Below are 20,043 nucleotides of genomic sequence, written 5' to 3'. Positions count from 1 at the left end.
AACTATGGGGTTTTATTCAGGGAAGTGATGATCTCGATAATCGCCAAAATTATCGTCATCACACAGATATAGTACCTTATATAGAGCTACCGAATATTACAGTTATTGCAGTTGTGTGACGACATGGGTGTAGAAAACATGACTCGTTTATTGTGGTATGTCGGAAGTAGAAATTGTAATTTCCGTTATATTTAGAAAGCATCAGAGCGACGTTACAATAGTATAAACAAGAGAAATGCTTTTATACCTTTTAGAGGGGGTAATATCAAACAGTCATTTAGAATTAATAATATTAAGAGAAGATTTACAAAGCTGGCACTGGTCAACAGTGAACAATTTAGCTGAACAAATATTTGCTAACCTGTTCTACCTTCAACGTCTTCAATATTACAATATTACATTACAGATAATTAGGTTTTTGGTTCTTGAAAAGGCACTATGACACAAGCGCCATCGTATTAAAATGCAATACCCTACCTTTGACCTGTTTTTTTAGTAATTCGGAAAATTATCACCACAACGCAGATACAATCGTGAATATAAAACTCAAAACTGTTCGTTCACTCAACATAGTTGTTTTATGCGTGTAATTGTTAATCTCTCTTGCCAATTCCAACCTAATTAGATAACCAATCTTTTAACTTTGATAAAAGGTCACTGCGACTAACGGTCAGACTATTAATGCACACCTTTCGATATGTCAAGTAACAAAGTCAGAGTGCAAACCTGCTCAACGGTGGTTATTATGGGAAACACACACGTGCCATTAGGTATACAATATTCATGAGATGACGACATCCTGAATATCGTGAAATTTTGCAATGTACATATTGTCACAATACGCAGAATCAAGGATATTTATTATGCATTCTAAAAATATCTTATAAAATACAACAAGAGTTACAAATATATTTCACGCTAAAATTCTATGACCTGAAAGATTCAAATGACATAACTGTCCATTGATATATGAAACCCCATGGAAAGGAGAAACACAAATTTTGGTTTACCAAGAAATAACAGCTGAATTACTTTGAATACAACGTATTTTGTTGCCGATGAGGGACCTCATTTAACAATTCACTATATAATTAGCATTCCAATAACTGATATGGTACTGGCCACAGTGTTCAGTATAGCAATAATACTCGAATATGTACACTACACAAAATAAAAACAGTAATAAATTACCCAGAGTACAGACGAAAAACTTATATTTACCTTTACAGACTGTTTAACATCAAGACAGCATTACAATAGAATATACCAAGATACGGAAGCGATTTCACCTACAATTTACTGTAATGATCTGTTAAAGTACATTATCATTGCATCCCTCCGAATGATGAATTAGTGTTAAATAACATACACTATTTTGATATTTGGTGTATGTGCTATACAGCTATTACATCCATGGCCAATATCTCACAGTCAGATATTATTCTCCAAAATGAATTCTGGATAATAGATACATTTAGAAATTTCTCGCAAATATATTACGCATTGAGTCAGAGGTGTGTAGACTATATAATAATCTAAACGTAAATACAAAATATTATTCAATAATGAAACAGCTTACACGTACATTGTTTTTTCATATAATTTCATATGTGGTATTGGGCGCGCGTGAAACAAGCAACTATCAGCTTGATCATAGATTGTTTTCAAATCACATAAATTTGTACACTTATGTTTTTCTAGTGACAGATATGTCATGGTTATTTGTTATTGTTCGTTTATTTATATTTTGGTATGTATATATTATGCATATATTGTAGCCAGCATAATGAGATTCAAGGGTTGCTACTGGGCTAATATACACATTTATTAACGCAATAATTAGCCAGTCATAATCAGTTGCAAAAGTTAGTTGTTTAGTTAATTCGGCGCCGAACTTTTATTATCGACTACGAGTACACAGGTGAACAATCATCATTGCTATTCAAAAACGGGTTAGTCTCTTTGGCCCTGCAACATGTGAATCGTTGAATTTCGTTCTATATATTGCTTATCACTTGTCAGAGATGTTTCACCAGTCAGGTGCATTTATGGTAACTATTGTGAACGCTTGTACATACGCTTACCTGCCATGATATACAGTAATTCTTTATAAATATTGCTTATCTGGCTATTCGTAACAATACATTCGGTTATACCCCATTACCTAGTTTGCATTACATTTTACTAGTTTTGAAAATAGTTTAGTGGAAATAATGGTAAAAAATAAAAAAAACATGAAAATAAAGGTTGTTTTACCAACAGTTTATTCCTACTTTTTTAACCTACGTACATTTCATATTGTGCAATACATTTAATAACAATTATTTATTGATTTATTATATATTATGTCATGCAATTGGTAACTATTATGATATACGTTTTTAAATATGATGTCATACATTTATTAAACATTCTGTAATAGAAATGCTGACTGTTATTACATAAGTTCAGTAACTATTTTGACATATATCTATATATCATATCATAAACACATTGTAACTATTATGATATACGTATAGTAACTATTATGACATGCAATTGATTATATTGTTATGCCTTTAAATTAGCAACTATTATGGATTAGAATTATGTAAATCAGTGTTAGACCAACTCAAATATAATTAACAATACAACCATAAAATAACAACCCATAAAATAACACCGGACAAACTAGTAAAAATTTGTATATATTTTATATGTAATTTCCTGCAGTTAGTGAGAATTTTTGAATATAATATCAGTGTATAACTACACAAGAAATGGACTATCAATATATTCGACTGCATTGTCAACACTAGCACCTCCTTCTTTATAAGATTTTGTCTTTGTTTTCAGGATATGACCACATGTACTGTTAATGAGCAGATTTTCACCTTGACTGAAATATAATGAATAATTAAGGAAAATTAAGTATGTACAGGATGTGTTGAATAATATGTTTCGGTCTCAGTGATAATAAATTTAATACATTTTAAAACATAATTTGGACAAAACATGTTAAAACGTTGACTTAATAATAAATGTATAACTTATTAAACACGCATTTCCTACCTTATAATTGCAGCAAATATTCCAATTTCACTGACCGTTTCTCGATTTTCAACGTCTTTCCCACTTTGCACTATATAGTTCTTTACCACAGGCGGTTTTATTCTGTCTATCAAGACGTACTCGGCTCTTCTTTTGTCTTCACCCAGTTCATTCAGCTTGGATACTAAATCCTCATCATATAAGGTATCTCCTATTGTATGAAATATTAGAGCTCCTCATATAATTACAACTGTCGAACAATATTTATTTATTTATTTATTTATTTATTTATTTATTTATTTATTTATTTATTTATTTATTTATTTATTTATTTATTTATTTATTTATTTATTTATTTATTTATTTATTCAATACACAGTTCAACGGGCAAACACATTACATAACAAAAAAAAAACAATACAACTTAAAAGTGATAAATGCTTCCTGCAATTGACTGATCCACAGTCAGGTTTAAAAAATGGTTTGTGTCTCAGACACCTATTTAGAATATAACAATAAATATTGGCAAGAATATCAGGGCAGTCATAAAAAGAATTAATAATTTTATATAAAAAGGGAAGATCAAGAATAGTTCTTCTGTTAGATAAAAGGGGAATGTTAATAAGTTTGCAATAAATGGGATAACATGAAATACTACAATGCACACGTAGCTTTCTACATAAATATTTAACAAATTTAAATTGCACATTTTCAATTTTGTTAGATAGCTCTTTTTGATGAGAGGACCACACCACAGAGCCATATTGAAGAATAGATCTGACATAAACAAGATACAAAGAAATAATTGCAGAAATATCATTAAAGCTATAACAAAAACGTTTAATAAAACGTTTAAGGCCCTAGAAACGATAGAATTGATATGATGATTGTATGACAGTTTAGAAGTTAAATGGATACCCAAGTCTTTAATGATTGAAACTTTCTGCAAGAGTATACCTTCCATAGAGTATTTATAGCTTGAAATAGTTTTTGTCTTAAGAGTGAAGGTAATAAATTTACACTTCTCTGAACTGAGTAATAATTTCCAAAGGTTGCACCACTCTACAAACTTATTAAAATCAGTTTGCAAAGTGTGACCGTCAGTTGGAGATGTAATAGACCTATAAAGTTTGGTATCGTCAGCGTAAAGACTAAGATTGGCAGAGATATAAAGGTGGGTGATGTCATTAATATAGTTGACATCTTTTTATTTGGCACAAGTATCACACGATGTACCGCCCTTGCCCGAGTTGACCTTGTTTCTGATATCACTGCCAACATGGACAACGGTTTTGTTACATTTGGGGTATTCATTGACTTAAAAAAAACATTCGATAATATTGGCCACAATATTCTCCTTAAAAACCTGGCTTATTATGGGATAAGGGGTCTCCCGCTTTCGTGGTTCCAAAGCTACCTAACTAATAGACACCAAACAGTAAACATTGGAACTGCATCCACATCCAGACAGATTCAATACGGGGTGCCCCAGGGATCAATATTAGGGCCTTTACTTTTTCTTCTCTACAAAAATGATATTAACCACTCTACTGATGCTTTTAATTTCCGCCTCTTTGCGGATGACACAAATTTATTTAAATTCCTACAAACTAACTCTATTGATCTTTCTAATATTAATAATGATTTTGAAAATGTTGGACAGTGGTGCAATGCTAATAAATTAACAATTAATGTAGAAAACACAAACTATATGATCCTGAAAACCCCGCAAAGAAAAGTAAAAGCGGAGGGACTGCTCGCTATCAATGATACGTTGGTAGAGGGCGTGTCTGAAGCCACTTATCTGGGAGTAACCATTGACCCAATGCTAAATTGGAATTCTCATATTGAAAAAAATGTGAAAACCATTAGTCCCAAAGTGGGCATTATATCTCGCATTCGTCACTATGTTCCCAGATCGATTCTCATCCTACTTTACAACACACTTATTCTCCCACACTTAATGTACTGTATTGAAATCTGGGGAAACACATACCCAACACTTCTTGAACAAGTTCTGCTCTTACAAAAAAAGTTGTGCCCCTTATCACCTTCTCGCACTTTAATGCACATTCTGCTTCTTTTTTTATCCAATTACGCATACTTGATATTCACAAACTTTGTAAATTACAAACCTGCCTATTTATCTTCGACCTTAAACACAACAAATATGCACATAGCCTCAATAAGTATGTTAATGATTACTCACATTGCTATCACACAAGTTCAGTGTCTAGCGGTAATTTGTCAATTCCTGCTGCTCAACTTACAGTTTCACAACATAATTTCAAATTTGCTGCAGTAAAACACTGGAATTCACTTCCAGACTCCCTCAAAAACATCAACAACAGAAACATGTTTAAATATGAAATGAAACATTATTTGCTTTGTTAAATTCCTCGATTACCTCCCATTTCTCTGCATTTTTTATTCTTTTCTTCTGCATATAAATTCGTTGTACCAGTAGTTCGTTTATATTATTATTACACATAATATTTTAGTCATATTTATATCTAAATCATAAAGATTACATTTTAATTTTCGTTATGTAAATAGTAATTTTCCTTTCCTTTACTAGTAAATTGTAAATTTCAACTTGACAGTCTGGGCCATGGACTGGACTAGTCCATGAGGACTATTTCCATGGTCCACGCCGGAATTACTACTATTGTATTTTGTTTATAAGTTCTGTTATAATGGTCATTCTGGTGAAATAAATAAATAAATGTACCAACTATAATTGGTGGAATAATGTCACATGGTTTTGTCCATGTAACGTCACATAACCCTAAATATAAATAATTATATTAAAGTAAATTATTTTTAGAGTTACCTTCAAGTTTTCTTGATTTTAACACGTATTTGTTCGGGTTTTGCAGAGCTTTTTGAACATTTTTAGACCCCTCACTATCCTGTAATAAAATCAAATTAAATAACCACAGTTCAGGACAATTTCACAAAATATCAAGAAAATATACATAATGTGTCATATTAATTAATATTCATTATTTTTGTGTTCACATGTTATGTGTATTTTAGTTATACATTTGGCATCTGATAGTATTTATATTGTCACAGGGAAATAAGAGGCGCTATTCCTTTCCTTTTATCATATCAAGTGTAAAAAGTCTAGTAAATGGTTTTATAATTTATTCATTGTATGGAAATAGAGGATAGCGTTGTAGCGTTTCATTTCCATCGTTTTATAAAGTAAATATCGTGAAGAATATGGTTCGATAAATGCATTCGTTGGGTGGAATAGCTGACACAGTAATACTGGTATTTTTCTGGCCATATCTTGTGTCTTAGGTGATAGAAGTGAACTTTATTCATCGGGAGGGGCAGATAATATTGTGACAACGATTTAGTCTAATTTTGCTTGTCGTTGATTGGTATATAGATTAACACGAATAGTTTTACCAAAGAGTTGATTCACTTGATGAGAATAGATGTTTTGGTAATAATGTTATGTTGGTCTTACCATATCAAGTGTATAAAGTCCGGGAAATAGGTCTCGAATTCGATTTATTGCATCTTCTCCATCTGGGAAATATTTTTGCAACCTTTCAATTGAACCACTTCTGAAGATTTCTTGTTTTAGCACAGTGATACACGCCAAGCGATAACCGATAGATGGGCATTTGATAGCAAGAGATTTCTCAATCATAAGACGTGCTTCCCATTCCTAGAATACAAAAAGTCATGTCACTATTAAATTTTCTAATACTTTATTAGCATCGAATGTTTTGCCTTCAGCAGCATAGCAACGTTTATTTAAATTAATCATCCGTCAATATTTGAATACGCTAATGTAATAATCAACACATCTATCGCACACAATAAAACATGTGACGGATATGAAATATGAACATTAATACATTTGAAATATAATACGTGCTACCAAGATACACAAATTGCAATCTAAATTCTGAAATAAAAGCTCGGGAAAAAATTAAATGTACAAGTTTATCACCACCCACCTTATCTGTTGGGTAATGTTCAATTAAATACCCAGTCCTATAATACACAATTCCTATTTCATAATCGTCTCTGTTGAATTAAAACAATCAAACAAATAACATAATTAATAATGTTTTCAAAATTTTGTAAATTCAATATTAACATTTTTGAACGTTACGAGTTATGGTGTGGTCATTATATTCATTTTCACTGGATAAATACTTAATGTGAACATATTTTGTCAACATCATGTAGACACTGAAACACCCAGATGTATATAATAACATTCACATGATAAGTTTATTGTCCACTAGTTTGGCTCTTTCAATGATGTCTTTAAATCCTCTTCTTATAATCGGGATAGATTTATCAAGATGTCTTATTTCATATTCCAACCATCTTTGATCGGTGACAGTAGTAGAATTGTGTCTAATGATTAACATAATGGCAGCCCTGCAGGAAATTAATACAAATACATAAATGATAACTTGCACAAAACGCTACACTTACACAATACACAAACAAACTATACACAAAGAGCACGACTGAAAACAATCTGTGGACTGACCAACAACAAGGGGTCAATGAAAGAAAGTCAAACACATTGATCGAAAAGACATTGGGGAAAAAGGTCTACACAACCTTGCTATGACAGTATTAGGCACGACACAATACAAGTATAAACAAATGACACCAAAACTTTCCTGACATTTTCAACATAATTTGAGTATATGATCAGCAAAACGTACACAGTATTAACCAATACATGTATTCATTCCCCCAGGCATGGAAGAATGCTATGTAAAAGGTAGAGATGCAGGTTCGTTTTTTTTTTTTTTTTTTTTTGCTTTTTATTATCCAAACAGTCTTGGCTATAGACTGTTAACATTTTGTAGAATTTTGAATAGTAGAACATACTCAAAAGACGATTTAATAATATAGATAACAGGTGCAAACATTCTCTCTTTTGAATGCTTAGCAAGCTCCTAGACGCTTTGACCTTTTGTTTAGAAATTTTCACAAAAAATTGACATTGTGTTTATCTTCAAAACGCCGTCGGGGCATTGTTTCTGGTTGAATAGTGTTACAACAATCGTACAAACAACTAGCCTAGATGTTAATTTATTCACAAACTTGAAGTAGTGAAATTTGAGCTGCTGCCCTGCAAAATTGACAAGTGGTAGACAGTTCAATACGGCACTTTCTTCATAGTAAAAATATGTACCCGTAAACCAATTTTGGCAGGAAACAGAAGCATGGTTTAGAAGCTAATTTTTTTAAATCACTTTTGACCAAAATATCACATTTTTGTGCATATTTCAAACTACAGTGTTCAAAAAAAATACTTTAAAAAAATGTTAAAATTCATACAATGAGCTTTCCGAAAATATATAGTTTTGTGGACAAGGGAGGTCATCTTGGTTTCCTCATTAACTAATTAAAATACCTGTCAGGTAAACTGCATATTTACCTTAAGTGTTAGATTATTCAATTATAGAATTCAATTCGAGACAAAAACAGTACAGACCCAGTTAAAGTAGCATAATATTTCCTAATGATACCTCAATTTGCACATCATAACGGAGAACCATGTCTAATTTAAATGTATTTGAGCCACAACTTACTTTTTATTGCCATACATTCTCCAAGCTTCAGCAAATACTTTGGCCATATTTTCCACCGCTTTACATTCTGGCAAATTGGCTGCAATATCTTGTTTTCCGAGATTTTCTAGATTAAACCTGCAAATAATTTAATCTGTAAAATAGTTCAACTGATTATTCTATTTAGAAGAGTTTTTTAAATGGTATTGGAAATATACTAACCGGTGAAGACGAGTACATTGGGTTCCGAGTCCAGCCATAGAAGCGGACGTGACGAACAGTTTGACTTGTTTTATTTTAATGTTATTGTTTGAGATATTCTCCAGATCATCACAGTCCAGCACATAGTCACTTCGTAACATACCTAATATTATTGGCTGTAAAAGAAAGGGGATAATATCAATGTTTGGGTGTTATTCGTGTAGCATTGGTACTTATTTGACTGTACGCTGAAACTGTCTGTTATAAGCGACGGCTTTATTTAGAGATTTATCCTATGTTCGATGTGCATAAACCTTTGCATGTCTTGGTAAAAATAAAATAGTATCGGGAACACGCACGTGTACTCTGTACAGTAATATTCTCATACCTGACATGGTGTGTTGTGTATGTACACCTCTTCATAAATGTCAAAGTGTCTTTTCACGAACTCCTCTTGTTGAATTGAACTATAATTTGATAAAAAAACGAAGTAATCAACAATACGTACTTCGGGCAACTGGTATGTATCGATTTATATTTAATTAATGTTTGTTTCTGACGGTCAACCCAGTGGAATTACTATACCTCATCCGCCCAATAAATCCGACATCCCACCCATGGGAGGTCCTCTATATATTGAATGAAGTGGTTGGTGAAGGTGGATTGCGTATATATTGTGATTCGTGTATGTATAAACAATTACAAAATAAAATATTTGCTGATTATAATATATTTCATTGTCAATTCATTTTATATCAAGTATACTGAGATGTGGATAAATGTTGGTAGTTGGCCTTAAATGTAATTGTATTCATGCCAGTTATGTAAAACATTTATTATACTATATGTGTATTTAGAAATAAATCTGGAGTATAACAAAACTTTAATTTGGTAGTCAAAAAAATAAAACTATTTCAGGTTCCATATTTTGTCTTTCTTATTGACTAGTTACGCGAAATAACCTAGCAATATTTCAAACTCTTCCTGCATCCAACATTAATCCTTAACTACGTTTAACAATAATTTACCTTTTTAATACAGACTTTAGAAATTCATAATCATGACTCATAGCATGAATCAACAGATTGAAGTCATTCTGAATAGCCAAGGATTGATAAAACAATTTCTTTGGCACAGGAGATGGCACTAACGTATGAGGTGTGAAACATACAACATCTGATGAGGTAGGTGTCTCTGGTCTTCTCATTACTATCCCATGCATATTAGCAAAGTCTTTACTCCGAACCACTATTTCATCTAGAAGTGGTTTTTCCAATGGCAGTGAGATACATGCCTCCATTGTCTAACTTTGTTATCTGTAATGTGAGTGAAATTATGTAGGATTCCCTTACAATACTAATTTAAAATGAAATAAAAATGTGATTTTCAATAAATACAGTTTTTGCCGAGTTGTGGCGAATATCCATTTTTCGTACCAAACCAGGTCATATGATCTGTCTTGCATGCAAACATACGAACGGTTTAACAAATTGCTTTGATTGTTAGCCAAATAAATCACGAACAAGAAATTGGTTTGATATCTGAATTAACACGAGAAAACCTAGTTGTACCAATCACTATGGTCTTTTATTGTATAACAAAATACAAGACAAAAAGTCATACAAATACTATAAACAATGGTGATATAATCAAATTGATAAAGGTATTTAACAAATCAAACCAGAACACAGACAAGGACAACAAAGTTTTATTCATCAAATAAATTAGTGATTACAATGCCAAACAAATTATTAATTTTATGTTGAATCTTCATTTTCGTTAAAAGTATTGTTATGTGAGTGTAATAATTTCTAAACGGATGGGCTGTTTTATAGCATTTTAAATTACCTCATTGAAATGTTTTTGATTTGCTTAAGAGACTGGCATATTCTTTGATCTACTGTTGAATATCAATGGCACACACAAACACGTGCATACGTGTGTAATAACTAATAAGTAAAAGAATGTCAACATTAAAACTTAACCACCAACTTCACAATCGTGTTATGAACACTGGCATTGTGTTCGATAATCGGGGAACTTCGTCTCGCTTGGCTGGTGTCGCTTACACGTAGAGATTCGACCCAAATGAATACACATAAGTTCATTACATGTAGTCCAGCATTATTTACACAAGCATTCAGCTGAGGTAATCGTCTCTTACAAAATGTTATATTAACACTTATATTTAAAGTGAAAGGCGTGGCAGAGTAACCATTTGACCAGCCAATCGCTGCAGTCGTTGGCACGAACACGTGATTACCAGGAATGTGTTTCACGGTTAAAGCCTTGCAAAGTTACCACTACTAAATACAATAAGTAAACAATATATTGATAACATTCCTGTAATATATGTTTATAATCTCCACCCTAAACATGCAAGTTATTGATTCTAAACAATAGAGTGACGACGTGTGAACCAAATGTGCGATCGTTGAGTCGCTATCACACCAATGTACTACATTAAATTATTTATTATCCAGGTCCTCATTCAAACAGTGGATTACAACTTGTTTTAAATTAACTTCATACTGCTTTCCTTGGTTGACAATGAGCTCTTCGGTACTCTAAAATTTGCAAGTCAGCCGCTGATGGGATCAAAATTTGTATAGTGTCGACCTGTTGCCATATTCGTATGCCTACTTTCATACGGGCACTTCCTGAATTTACCTTGTTCATGCCTTGCTTGTTTCAATTCCACATCAAATAAATATACTGTAAAAATGTAAACTAATGTTTCGACGCGAGGTCATATGTCACGTGGTATGCAGTGGATTTAATATATTAAATTAATACATTTAAATTTTGGAAAAATTTCATTACATAACTCGTATTACTACTATGTATTGTATATATTCGAAAATCGGAAACACTTACTTTATCAAATCAGGGAATCGCTGACAGACTTCTTTTTCGCTCAAATATGTATTTTGTATAGTGAGTTACGGTGTATTGAAAGTAAGGTTAGAACATTCATATTTATACAGATGGCCATGGACATATGGTATAACGGTGCAAAATGAAATTGTCGATATGATATACGTTATGTGTGAATAGTTCATTTTTGCAGTGATAAGCCAGTACAAAAAATACAATAACTTGACTGGCAGCGTACCTCTATAAAAATACTAATACTGCATAAAAGCAAAATGTACATGTAGGAAATCGACAGATATTAACAGGTGAATGTATAAATATAAATACAACAGATGGCTATCAAAATAATAGATTTGTTTGTAGTAAGGGAGTCACGTGAGTACTGGGCAGGATGTCAGCGCTGACTGAAACTGGGTAAACAGGTTAAATATACAATGATAATTACAGCCTGTCGTTTTTAATGTTTCTGGCAATTTGATGCATTGGTGCACGAATTATTGTAACACGGGGTATTGAATGATACCGGGTGAGCGTGATGTGTGTATGTTATATTGTTAAGACAAAACAACAACAGAGAGCTTGAGTGACATGTTACCCCTATAGAAATCCTAATTCTACATCAATGCAAATTGTGTGGATAGGAAATGGGCAAACATTAATGGTAAAACCTGTCAAGTATGTACAAACAAATATAAATGTATATAAATATAACAAGGTGATTGAAATAATACGATAGGTAAGATATGAAATATGGAAGCAAAATGCGTACTAGAGAAAATGTAAGCGCTGGAACATCGTATTTTGGAGTGGCGGGGACGTATTAAATTGCCGATGCGTCTTGGCGTTTATATTGATTGGGTAGCTGAGACGTTTGTCACAATGAATTCATGGAGTTAATTGAAAGGGAAATACATTTTATATTGTTATTCAATGTGACCCACATGATAGTTTCATGCCTGCTGTTGATTTGGTTAATTGTAATGTTTCTTTACTCTGCGCTATCACTTGATGATCTCTAGTTGTAAAATATTATGTAGTGTAGTATGGTTTAATGTTATGTATTGTAGCGTAGTCCTGTGGAGTATGATAGTGTCAACATCTATTGTTAGCTTTATCACTGCGATATATTGTGAGGCATAATTTAATGTTTCAGGGAATTCATGTTATTATTATTTAAAGGCTAGATGTGAATTACAAGCTGAAAATTGTATTTAAAGAAGATTGTGTGAGGGGTTGAAGATACAAGTGCATCACATTCAATTCTAGGTATGTCAATTGTAATGTTTCATTACTCTATAGTATAACTTTTTGTTCAATTCTGATCTGTTTCTGTTCTAACCACCCACCTATAATACAGCAATTATACAATAACAGAAGCATCGCAGCTATACTGTGAGCATATAAGTTCTGGTAGACAGGGAAAATGGCGTTCATTGCAGTGTAATTTGTATTTTGTAAAGCTAACCAGTGATAGCATATGGTACATAGGCTGAAAACGAAGGATAATTCTAAATTATAGTCTCCAGTTGCGCTGTTAAGTGGTGAGAATGAACATCCACAGAAAGCCACTGTAAACACGTTTACTGCCACGACCGCCATTTTAAAGTTATGTTATGTTGATGAGGTATGTTTGCCAATTAACTACGGGAATGCCAAATTCCCGTTAAATGCGAGAAATAATTTTAGAACCTACATATTGGTGACAATATATTTGACCAGTGTACATTCGAACTACAGTAACATACAAACACAATTTTTTTCTATGTTGGGAAAGTAAAATAATAAAATTATGTTTATTGTTCACTGACTTACAACTGTGATGTTCGCATCACGTGTGCCATTTTGCAGTAAATAAACAAATTATCCTAAACTTCGAATACGGTAAAATTTCAAGAGCTGTTGGATTGGATCGGATTTAAATTTGGCATTTTCCTCCGATTTGTGATAAACTTTAAAACTCGTTTCTCATATTGTCTATCTTTATTTTCAAAATGGCTGCCCCATTCAATAATTATCGGTACATTTATCGCATTTATTTAGGCATCACTGGTATGTGGGTGGGGATCCGTTTTATTATGACGGAAAAATGCAATATATGATTTAGAACAAATTGTCGATATTGAAGATTGTTTCACGTATGTTTAGTGCTTAGATGAATTATAGAGAAATAACTGGGGAAAAAAACTCATTACAATTGCAAAACATTAGTTTCAAGCACACGCTTATAAAAGAAAGACCAGCTTTGTTCTAAGTTCTCAGCATATAAAAATGCAAGTGTCAATTAAAAACAATTGTTTTTGTTATATTTAAAAATAATTACCATTCCGGTCTTCGGGCTTCGTAATTGTTCGTAATTTGCATATCCGTAACATTTTTAGTTTTAGAGCTAGCATCTATGACAAAAAGTCATCGGGTTACCGGCAACACGCATTGACTTGTTTTATTTTTTGAGTATCGTTCAATAAAATTACAGAGATATTACACAAGAACTTTACCACGTTGATATTTAGAAATAATTGATTAAATAATATATATCTGTGACATTTTTCATTTAATTGGGAAACAATACTCGAAATATCATCATAGATGAAACCATCAATTTAGAACTATGGTTGTTTCAAGCACAATGGTAATTCAAACTGATAAAATAACATCAATTATGTCATTCCTTCAGTCAATAATTATATGTTAAATTCTGAAACAACGTACGTACTTAGGTTCTGACTTAAATTTTCAAATCGCAGTAACATATCATCAAGAACTAGCTATAGCTATAATGCTTAATTACTATTCAGTATGTACCAAGTTTCTCACAGGTCAGTTTTAGGCTGACTATAGACCATTTCATTATGGTTTGGGTCAATTGTATGTGTTCAATATGCCTATAATTTGACCATATTCGTCACTTTTTGTCTCGCTAATAATTTGTTTTTCACCCATACTGACGGTTTACCATAATTTCTTTATTTTAGAATAATCAAATATATTCGAAAGTTCGACTGGCATTGATAAATTTCCCATATTACAGATGTCTATCCCATACAGTAAATATCGGTAAATTTGTTGCATTTATTTTGTTATCACTTGTACAGCAGCTCAATATTTCTGACTTGGTTCACACAGGCGGAGGGGATTGGTTTTGTTATAAAGGAAAGACGCAATCAATTGAGTGTTAACGTAAAGTAACTGATACAATTTTAGTAGTTCCAACTGTGAATAATTTTAAAACGCAGCATATACTTTCGGTTTGTGCTCCTTGTCGTAAATGCAGTGACAACAAGTACCAGCGTTTCAAGTATAGAAGATATTTACACCAGCTTCAGCTCAAATGTATATTCCCACGTGTCAATTCTCAACATAGTTTGTATTAGTTTCTTTATCAATTCAAAGTTAACAGCTTCACGTTAGTAAACCTTGTGGGAATCATATGCTTTTACGGGATTATTTGAATATCCGGAATTTTTTTTAGACTTTTCACCTTTTCACCCAAAGACTTCGTGTTACCGGAAACACGCATTTTTTTCAGGATTTGTGACGTAACAGTTGAAATATTGTTCAATATATTACTACGGAGATAATAACACAAGAACTTTGCCACTTTGTCTATTTAGTATTATCGATTAAATAATATAGTGTGACAGTAAATAGCTTTTGCTTTATTGGGAAACTATCACTCCATATAGTACCATAACTTCAACCCATCAATTTAGAACTACGCGAATAAATTTAAACTGATAAAATAACATCAATTAAGTAGTTCCCACTGTCAATAATTAAATGTTATATCTTGAAACTAAGTACATACTTAAGGTTCTGGCATCATCCATTTCCAAATGCAGTAACATATCAAGGACATTTCATTTCAAATATATTTCCAGTTGTAGCTCAAGACCTTAATCTCACATGTCAGTTTAAGGCTATTATAGATCTAAAAACTCAGTATATACTTATGTTATTTTGTTTATTCACATATCATCGACAGTTTACCATCATGAATCATCAAATATATTTGCGTTTTAGACAAGCATTCATATATTGTACATATACCAAACACATGACCACTAGTCTGCAATAAATTTTCGGGGTTAATGATTTATCAATGAAGCAACTACGATTCCTAAAAATCATGTCAGTACGGAATGTAATCAGTGTCACGTGATCGTATTGGTTGCCATATCATCGAACTTAGGTAATTCGTATATATTCGTATTTTAAATACACACAATGTTGCATTTTATTCTTAGGAAAATGTACTTTTGATATTGTCGTTAGTATCGATTAATATCCTATCCCTTATGCTTTCCATGCAATAATTAAAAATATAAAAATGCAATAATAAAAACATCAGATCTGCCCATTTGTCTAGAACTGTTCTTCAAGTGTCACTAATGTCTGTGTTTTTTTTTTGTGTGTGTTTATTTACTAGTGCAAAAGCTTTGAATTGTTATTCAGTGTGTACAAAGTACAAATGCGATATGTTGAGATGTTGTTAGCAGAATCACTGAAAAATCAATTATTATTTTGCAGCTTATGCAATTAATAATGAAACTGAAATGTTTGCTGATATAGGTAATGAAAGGTTGAAATTTCAGGCCACAATGTTTTCGGAAAGTAGTATTTTTGAACACAACAAACATATCATTGAAGTTAGTATGTTTTCTAAATTATTTTATTTAAAATAGTTAAATAACACATGTTGTAAGTGTCGATATTACTGACAATATTGAACTATCATTGTTCTGGTAGCCTTTTCATCTCCATGCAATAACCTTTACTTTGCAGGATGATGCCAAGAGGTACGTCGATATCTCCAGGTCAGGCGCTAGAACTGTTGACATTACGCGGGTAGTTATTCTAGTTTTTGACAGTAACAAAACGCTTTTAGTGCAGGAGCACTCCAATACAGTAGGAACTCAAAATATCAATGCTGTTAATTTTAGATAATTTCTAATTCAGCATCGTATCGAATCTACTCATACACAACATTAAACGGGAATGTACATGGAATGCATTGTAAAAGTTGTAATTTATACATAAGATTTGGATTCTTAGGGTATGTGGCTGCTGCCAGGCTACTGCAGACAATGGCCGAATGGTGGCCAGTCGCCGCCACGGGCACTCGAAATATTACTAGATTGTCGAATTTTGACCATATGCAATCACGTATTTTGGTGATTCATTCAAGTGTATACAAGAATAAATAATTAGATATTTTGTATTAAATAGATACTGTTCTTTTTGTATCGTTTGTGCACCTACATAGACATCCATTTCTCGAGTAGAACGATAGTCAATGGATTATGCAGTTGCCTGTGTTGACAGTTTTCTGAATAATTCTTTCCAAATATTTCAATAATTTGAAGTCGTGACATATGCAATTCAAAATGGCTTCGACCCATATGAAATCTCTCGGCGGGACATATTCATAATCAAAATCATAAAGTTATTATTGCAATTATTATTTATCAGATAAATTTGAATTTGTCTAATTATATTGTATTTTAGCGAAATGTTTTTATAGTGAAACAAAGAGATTGTCATTGTTCACCAATGCAATATGGAGACAACATTTCTTAAAATATGCAGACTAATGTTTTTTTCCTATTTTTATAATAAAATTGAATATAAAAAGAATCTGAAATGTGGATGCTGCTAAATTTGTCTTGTTTTATTTTAGTTTTGTTTTTTCATTGCTGTTCAAGTTCAAATTTGATTGTATTTTTTAATTTTGATGCGAAACTGACCCACACCGATATAAAGGCCCAATTCACTGACCCGGGCAAGTGTGAATTGGAAGTGTGGCTATGCTAATGAGTGTTGTTAATCACTTGCATAGCCTATGTTTACAGAAACCCGTAGTTTATTTACAAGCTGATAACACTAATCTCCGTGAACATCGATGCGTGTAACGGTCCAATCAGGTTTGCCTCTATAGAGCATGGACCTAAGCTACATAGGCATCTCGTAACGACAAAACTAATAACGCAGTTAATAAGTGACGTGTTACGAAGTGATGCGGCATTGATTCATGCTTATATCATTTTACCTCCATGCTTATAGCAGCAATAGCCTTCGTGTGAACTGCGGATTTATCGTATCATGTCATTTGCCATTCACGTACCGTTGAATTACGACGCCACGGCGATGACCGCGATGTCACACTGCGGTCAACGATAATAAAATACATTTGCTGTACGGCGCTAACTCTTTCACACTCATAAATGCTGCTACTGATGTGGTAATAGCAAAAATAACAAATTTGAGACGATGCCTCATTCCTTGAAATTCTCCTTTTTCAGAGTGCGTACAAATTGTGCCAGCCATATTCAAGATGGCTGCATTATAGTGAATTTTGGTGATTTTTTTGCATTTATTTTGTTATCACTGGTACACCAGCTGGCTATGGCTCTTTTGTGGTTCACACAGTTTGGTAGAGATCGGTTTTATTATGAGGGAAAGATGCAATTCATGATTTAGAACAAATTGTCGATATTGAAGTTTGCTTAACGTATAGTTAGTGTTTAGATGATTTAGAGAGAAATATTTGGGAAAAACACTCGACATATCATCATAATTTCAAAAAAATAAATTAAAACATGGCTGGCATATAGCACACGCTTATACATAAACATCTTTGACAAGTCATTGATAACAGGTTCACTTCGCGATTCGTATTTTTACGGGATAGTTAGAATATTTTTGAAATTTTTAGATCTAGCACCTATGACCCAGGGTCGTAGGGTTACAGGAATTACGAATTTTGTCATGATTCATGACGTTACAGGTATTACACAAATGACTTTATTTAGCTTGTGTTCGGTAATATGATGAGAGAAAAATGCAGTACATGGTTTTGAACAAATTACCAGTATTGACGATTGCTTTATGTGTGTTCAGATTTTTAAATGATTAATGGTTTGGAAAGAAAGCGAAAATGTAATTGAAAAAACAACAATGATATATTACCATAAATGCAAACCAACAATTAAAACATAGGTCATTTTAAGCTACATGGGTAAGACGAGATTAAATTTAGTTAAATTAAATTTAGTTCATACTGTCAATAATTAAATGTTATATCTAAAAACTCAGTATATACTAATGGCTCACCCATTTCAAATTAAAGTACCAGCAATTCAATAATATTTTGTACATTTCCAGCTTTAGCTCACATTCTTAATCTCACAGTTCAGTTTGAGGCAGCTATCGATTTCCATTTGTTGGAATTTCAATATAGTATCGGTCAAATTGTATGAATTCAATATGCTTAGTGGTTTCACGGTTACCTTCAAGTTGACAGTAAATTATTCTCGCTAGACATGCAGGCGAGTCTTCTTTTACAATCAATGAAGTTATAGAACATGTTTACTGCCACAACTACCATTTACAATTTTCTACGGGATAGTCTAATTCCCGTTGATTGCTAGAAAAATAAATTACAGCCTGAACCTTTCCCCCAAAGTCGGATTACCGGCGACTTTGTTGTTTTACCTTTCTAGTTTGATGACATTGCATTGTTAAATAGAACTACATGATCACAAAAATTGAATAATTATGATATGTGTATCGTTCACAAATGTGATGTTTGCTGTTACATTTTTCAGAATGCAAGCAAGCCGTATTCAAGATGGCTGCATTATAGTGAATTTTGGTGATTTTTGCGCATTTATTTTGTTATCACTGGTACACCAGCTGGCTATGGCGCTGTTGTGGTTCACACAGGTGGATAGAGATCGGTTTTATTATGAAGTAAAGACGCAATTTATGATTTAGAACAAATTGTCGATATTGAAGTTTGCTTAACGTATATTTAGTGTTTAGATGATTCAGAGAGAAATATTTGGGAAAAAACACTCGAAATATCATCATAATTGCAAAAAAAATAAATTAAAACATGGCTGGCATATAGCACAAGCTTACAAAATGACGATTAAATCGGGGGTCAAAATAAACAAATTATAAAATAACCACAAGTACATTTTAAAATCTAGTATATACTTACGGTTTATGCTCCGTGGTTTCAACAACTACGAATTGCAGTGTTCGAATACCAGCTTTTTGCATTGTATGAAAACCAGCGTTTCATATATAGAAACTGTCGCACCAGCTTTAGCTCAAATGCTTAATTCCACTTGTCAGGTCTAAACATTGTTTTTATTATTATTTTCAACGAACCGTCCGATTATATAATGGAAAACATAAACATCTTTGACAAGTCATTGATAACAGGTTCACTTCGCGATTCGTATTTTTACGGGATAGTTAGAATATTTTTGAAATTTTTAGATCTAGCACCTATGACCCAGGGTCGTAGGGTTACAGGAATTACGCATTTTGTCATGATTGATGACGTTACAGGTATTACACAAAT

At 32.5% G+C, this 20,043-nt stretch overlaps 1 protein-coding gene across 1 annotated transcript; it reads right to left on the bottom strand.

Moving 5' to 3' along the window:
• Positions 1-2,247: 2,247 nt before the first annotated feature.
• Positions 2,248-19,775, bottom strand: LOC102808263 (glutathione synthetase-like). Its single transcript, XM_085495631.1, has 11 exons — positions 19,675-19,775; positions 9,824-10,111; positions 9,184-9,262; positions 8,817-8,971; positions 8,616-8,732; positions 7,282-7,443; positions 7,011-7,080; positions 6,512-6,715; positions 5,864-5,942; positions 3,052-3,241; positions 2,248-2,878 (listed from the first exon to the last, which is right to left on the bottom strand). The coding sequence occupies exons 2-11, from the start codon at positions 10,093-10,095 to the stop codon at positions 2,749-2,751; spliced, it is 1,458 nt and encodes a 485-aa protein (XP_085351757.1). The 5' UTR covers positions 10,096-10,111; positions 19,675-19,775; the 3' UTR covers positions 2,248-2,748.
• Between the last annotated feature and the right edge of the window lie 268 nt (positions 19,776-20,043).

The sequence above is a fragment of the Saccoglossus kowalevskii genome, chromosome 22 (genome assembly GCF_978046115.1).
Source record: "Saccoglossus kowalevskii chromosome 22, keSacKowa6.1, whole genome shotgun sequence".
In the NCBI taxonomy this organism is placed as follows: Eukaryota; Metazoa; Hemichordata; class Enteropneusta; family Harrimaniidae; genus Saccoglossus; species Saccoglossus kowalevskii.
The sequence above is the reverse complement of the archived record's forward strand: the minus strand, read 5'-3'. Positions and strand labels throughout refer to the sequence as shown.

Bases quoted from the DNA above. Each gene is read 5' to 3' on its own strand.
- LOC102808263 (XM_085495631.1), bottom strand. From the start codon at position 10,095: ATGGAGGCATGTATCTCACTGCCATTGGAAAAACCACTTCTAGATGAA. The intron at 7,081-7,281 runs GTGAATGTTATT...TTAATTCAACAG, and splicing joins GTGGACAATAAACTTATCAT to AGACGATTATGAAATAGGAA. The intron at 6,716-7,010 runs GTGGGTGGTGAT...TTTGTATTCTAG, and splicing joins AACATTACCCAACAGATAAG to GAATGGGAAGCACGTCTTAT.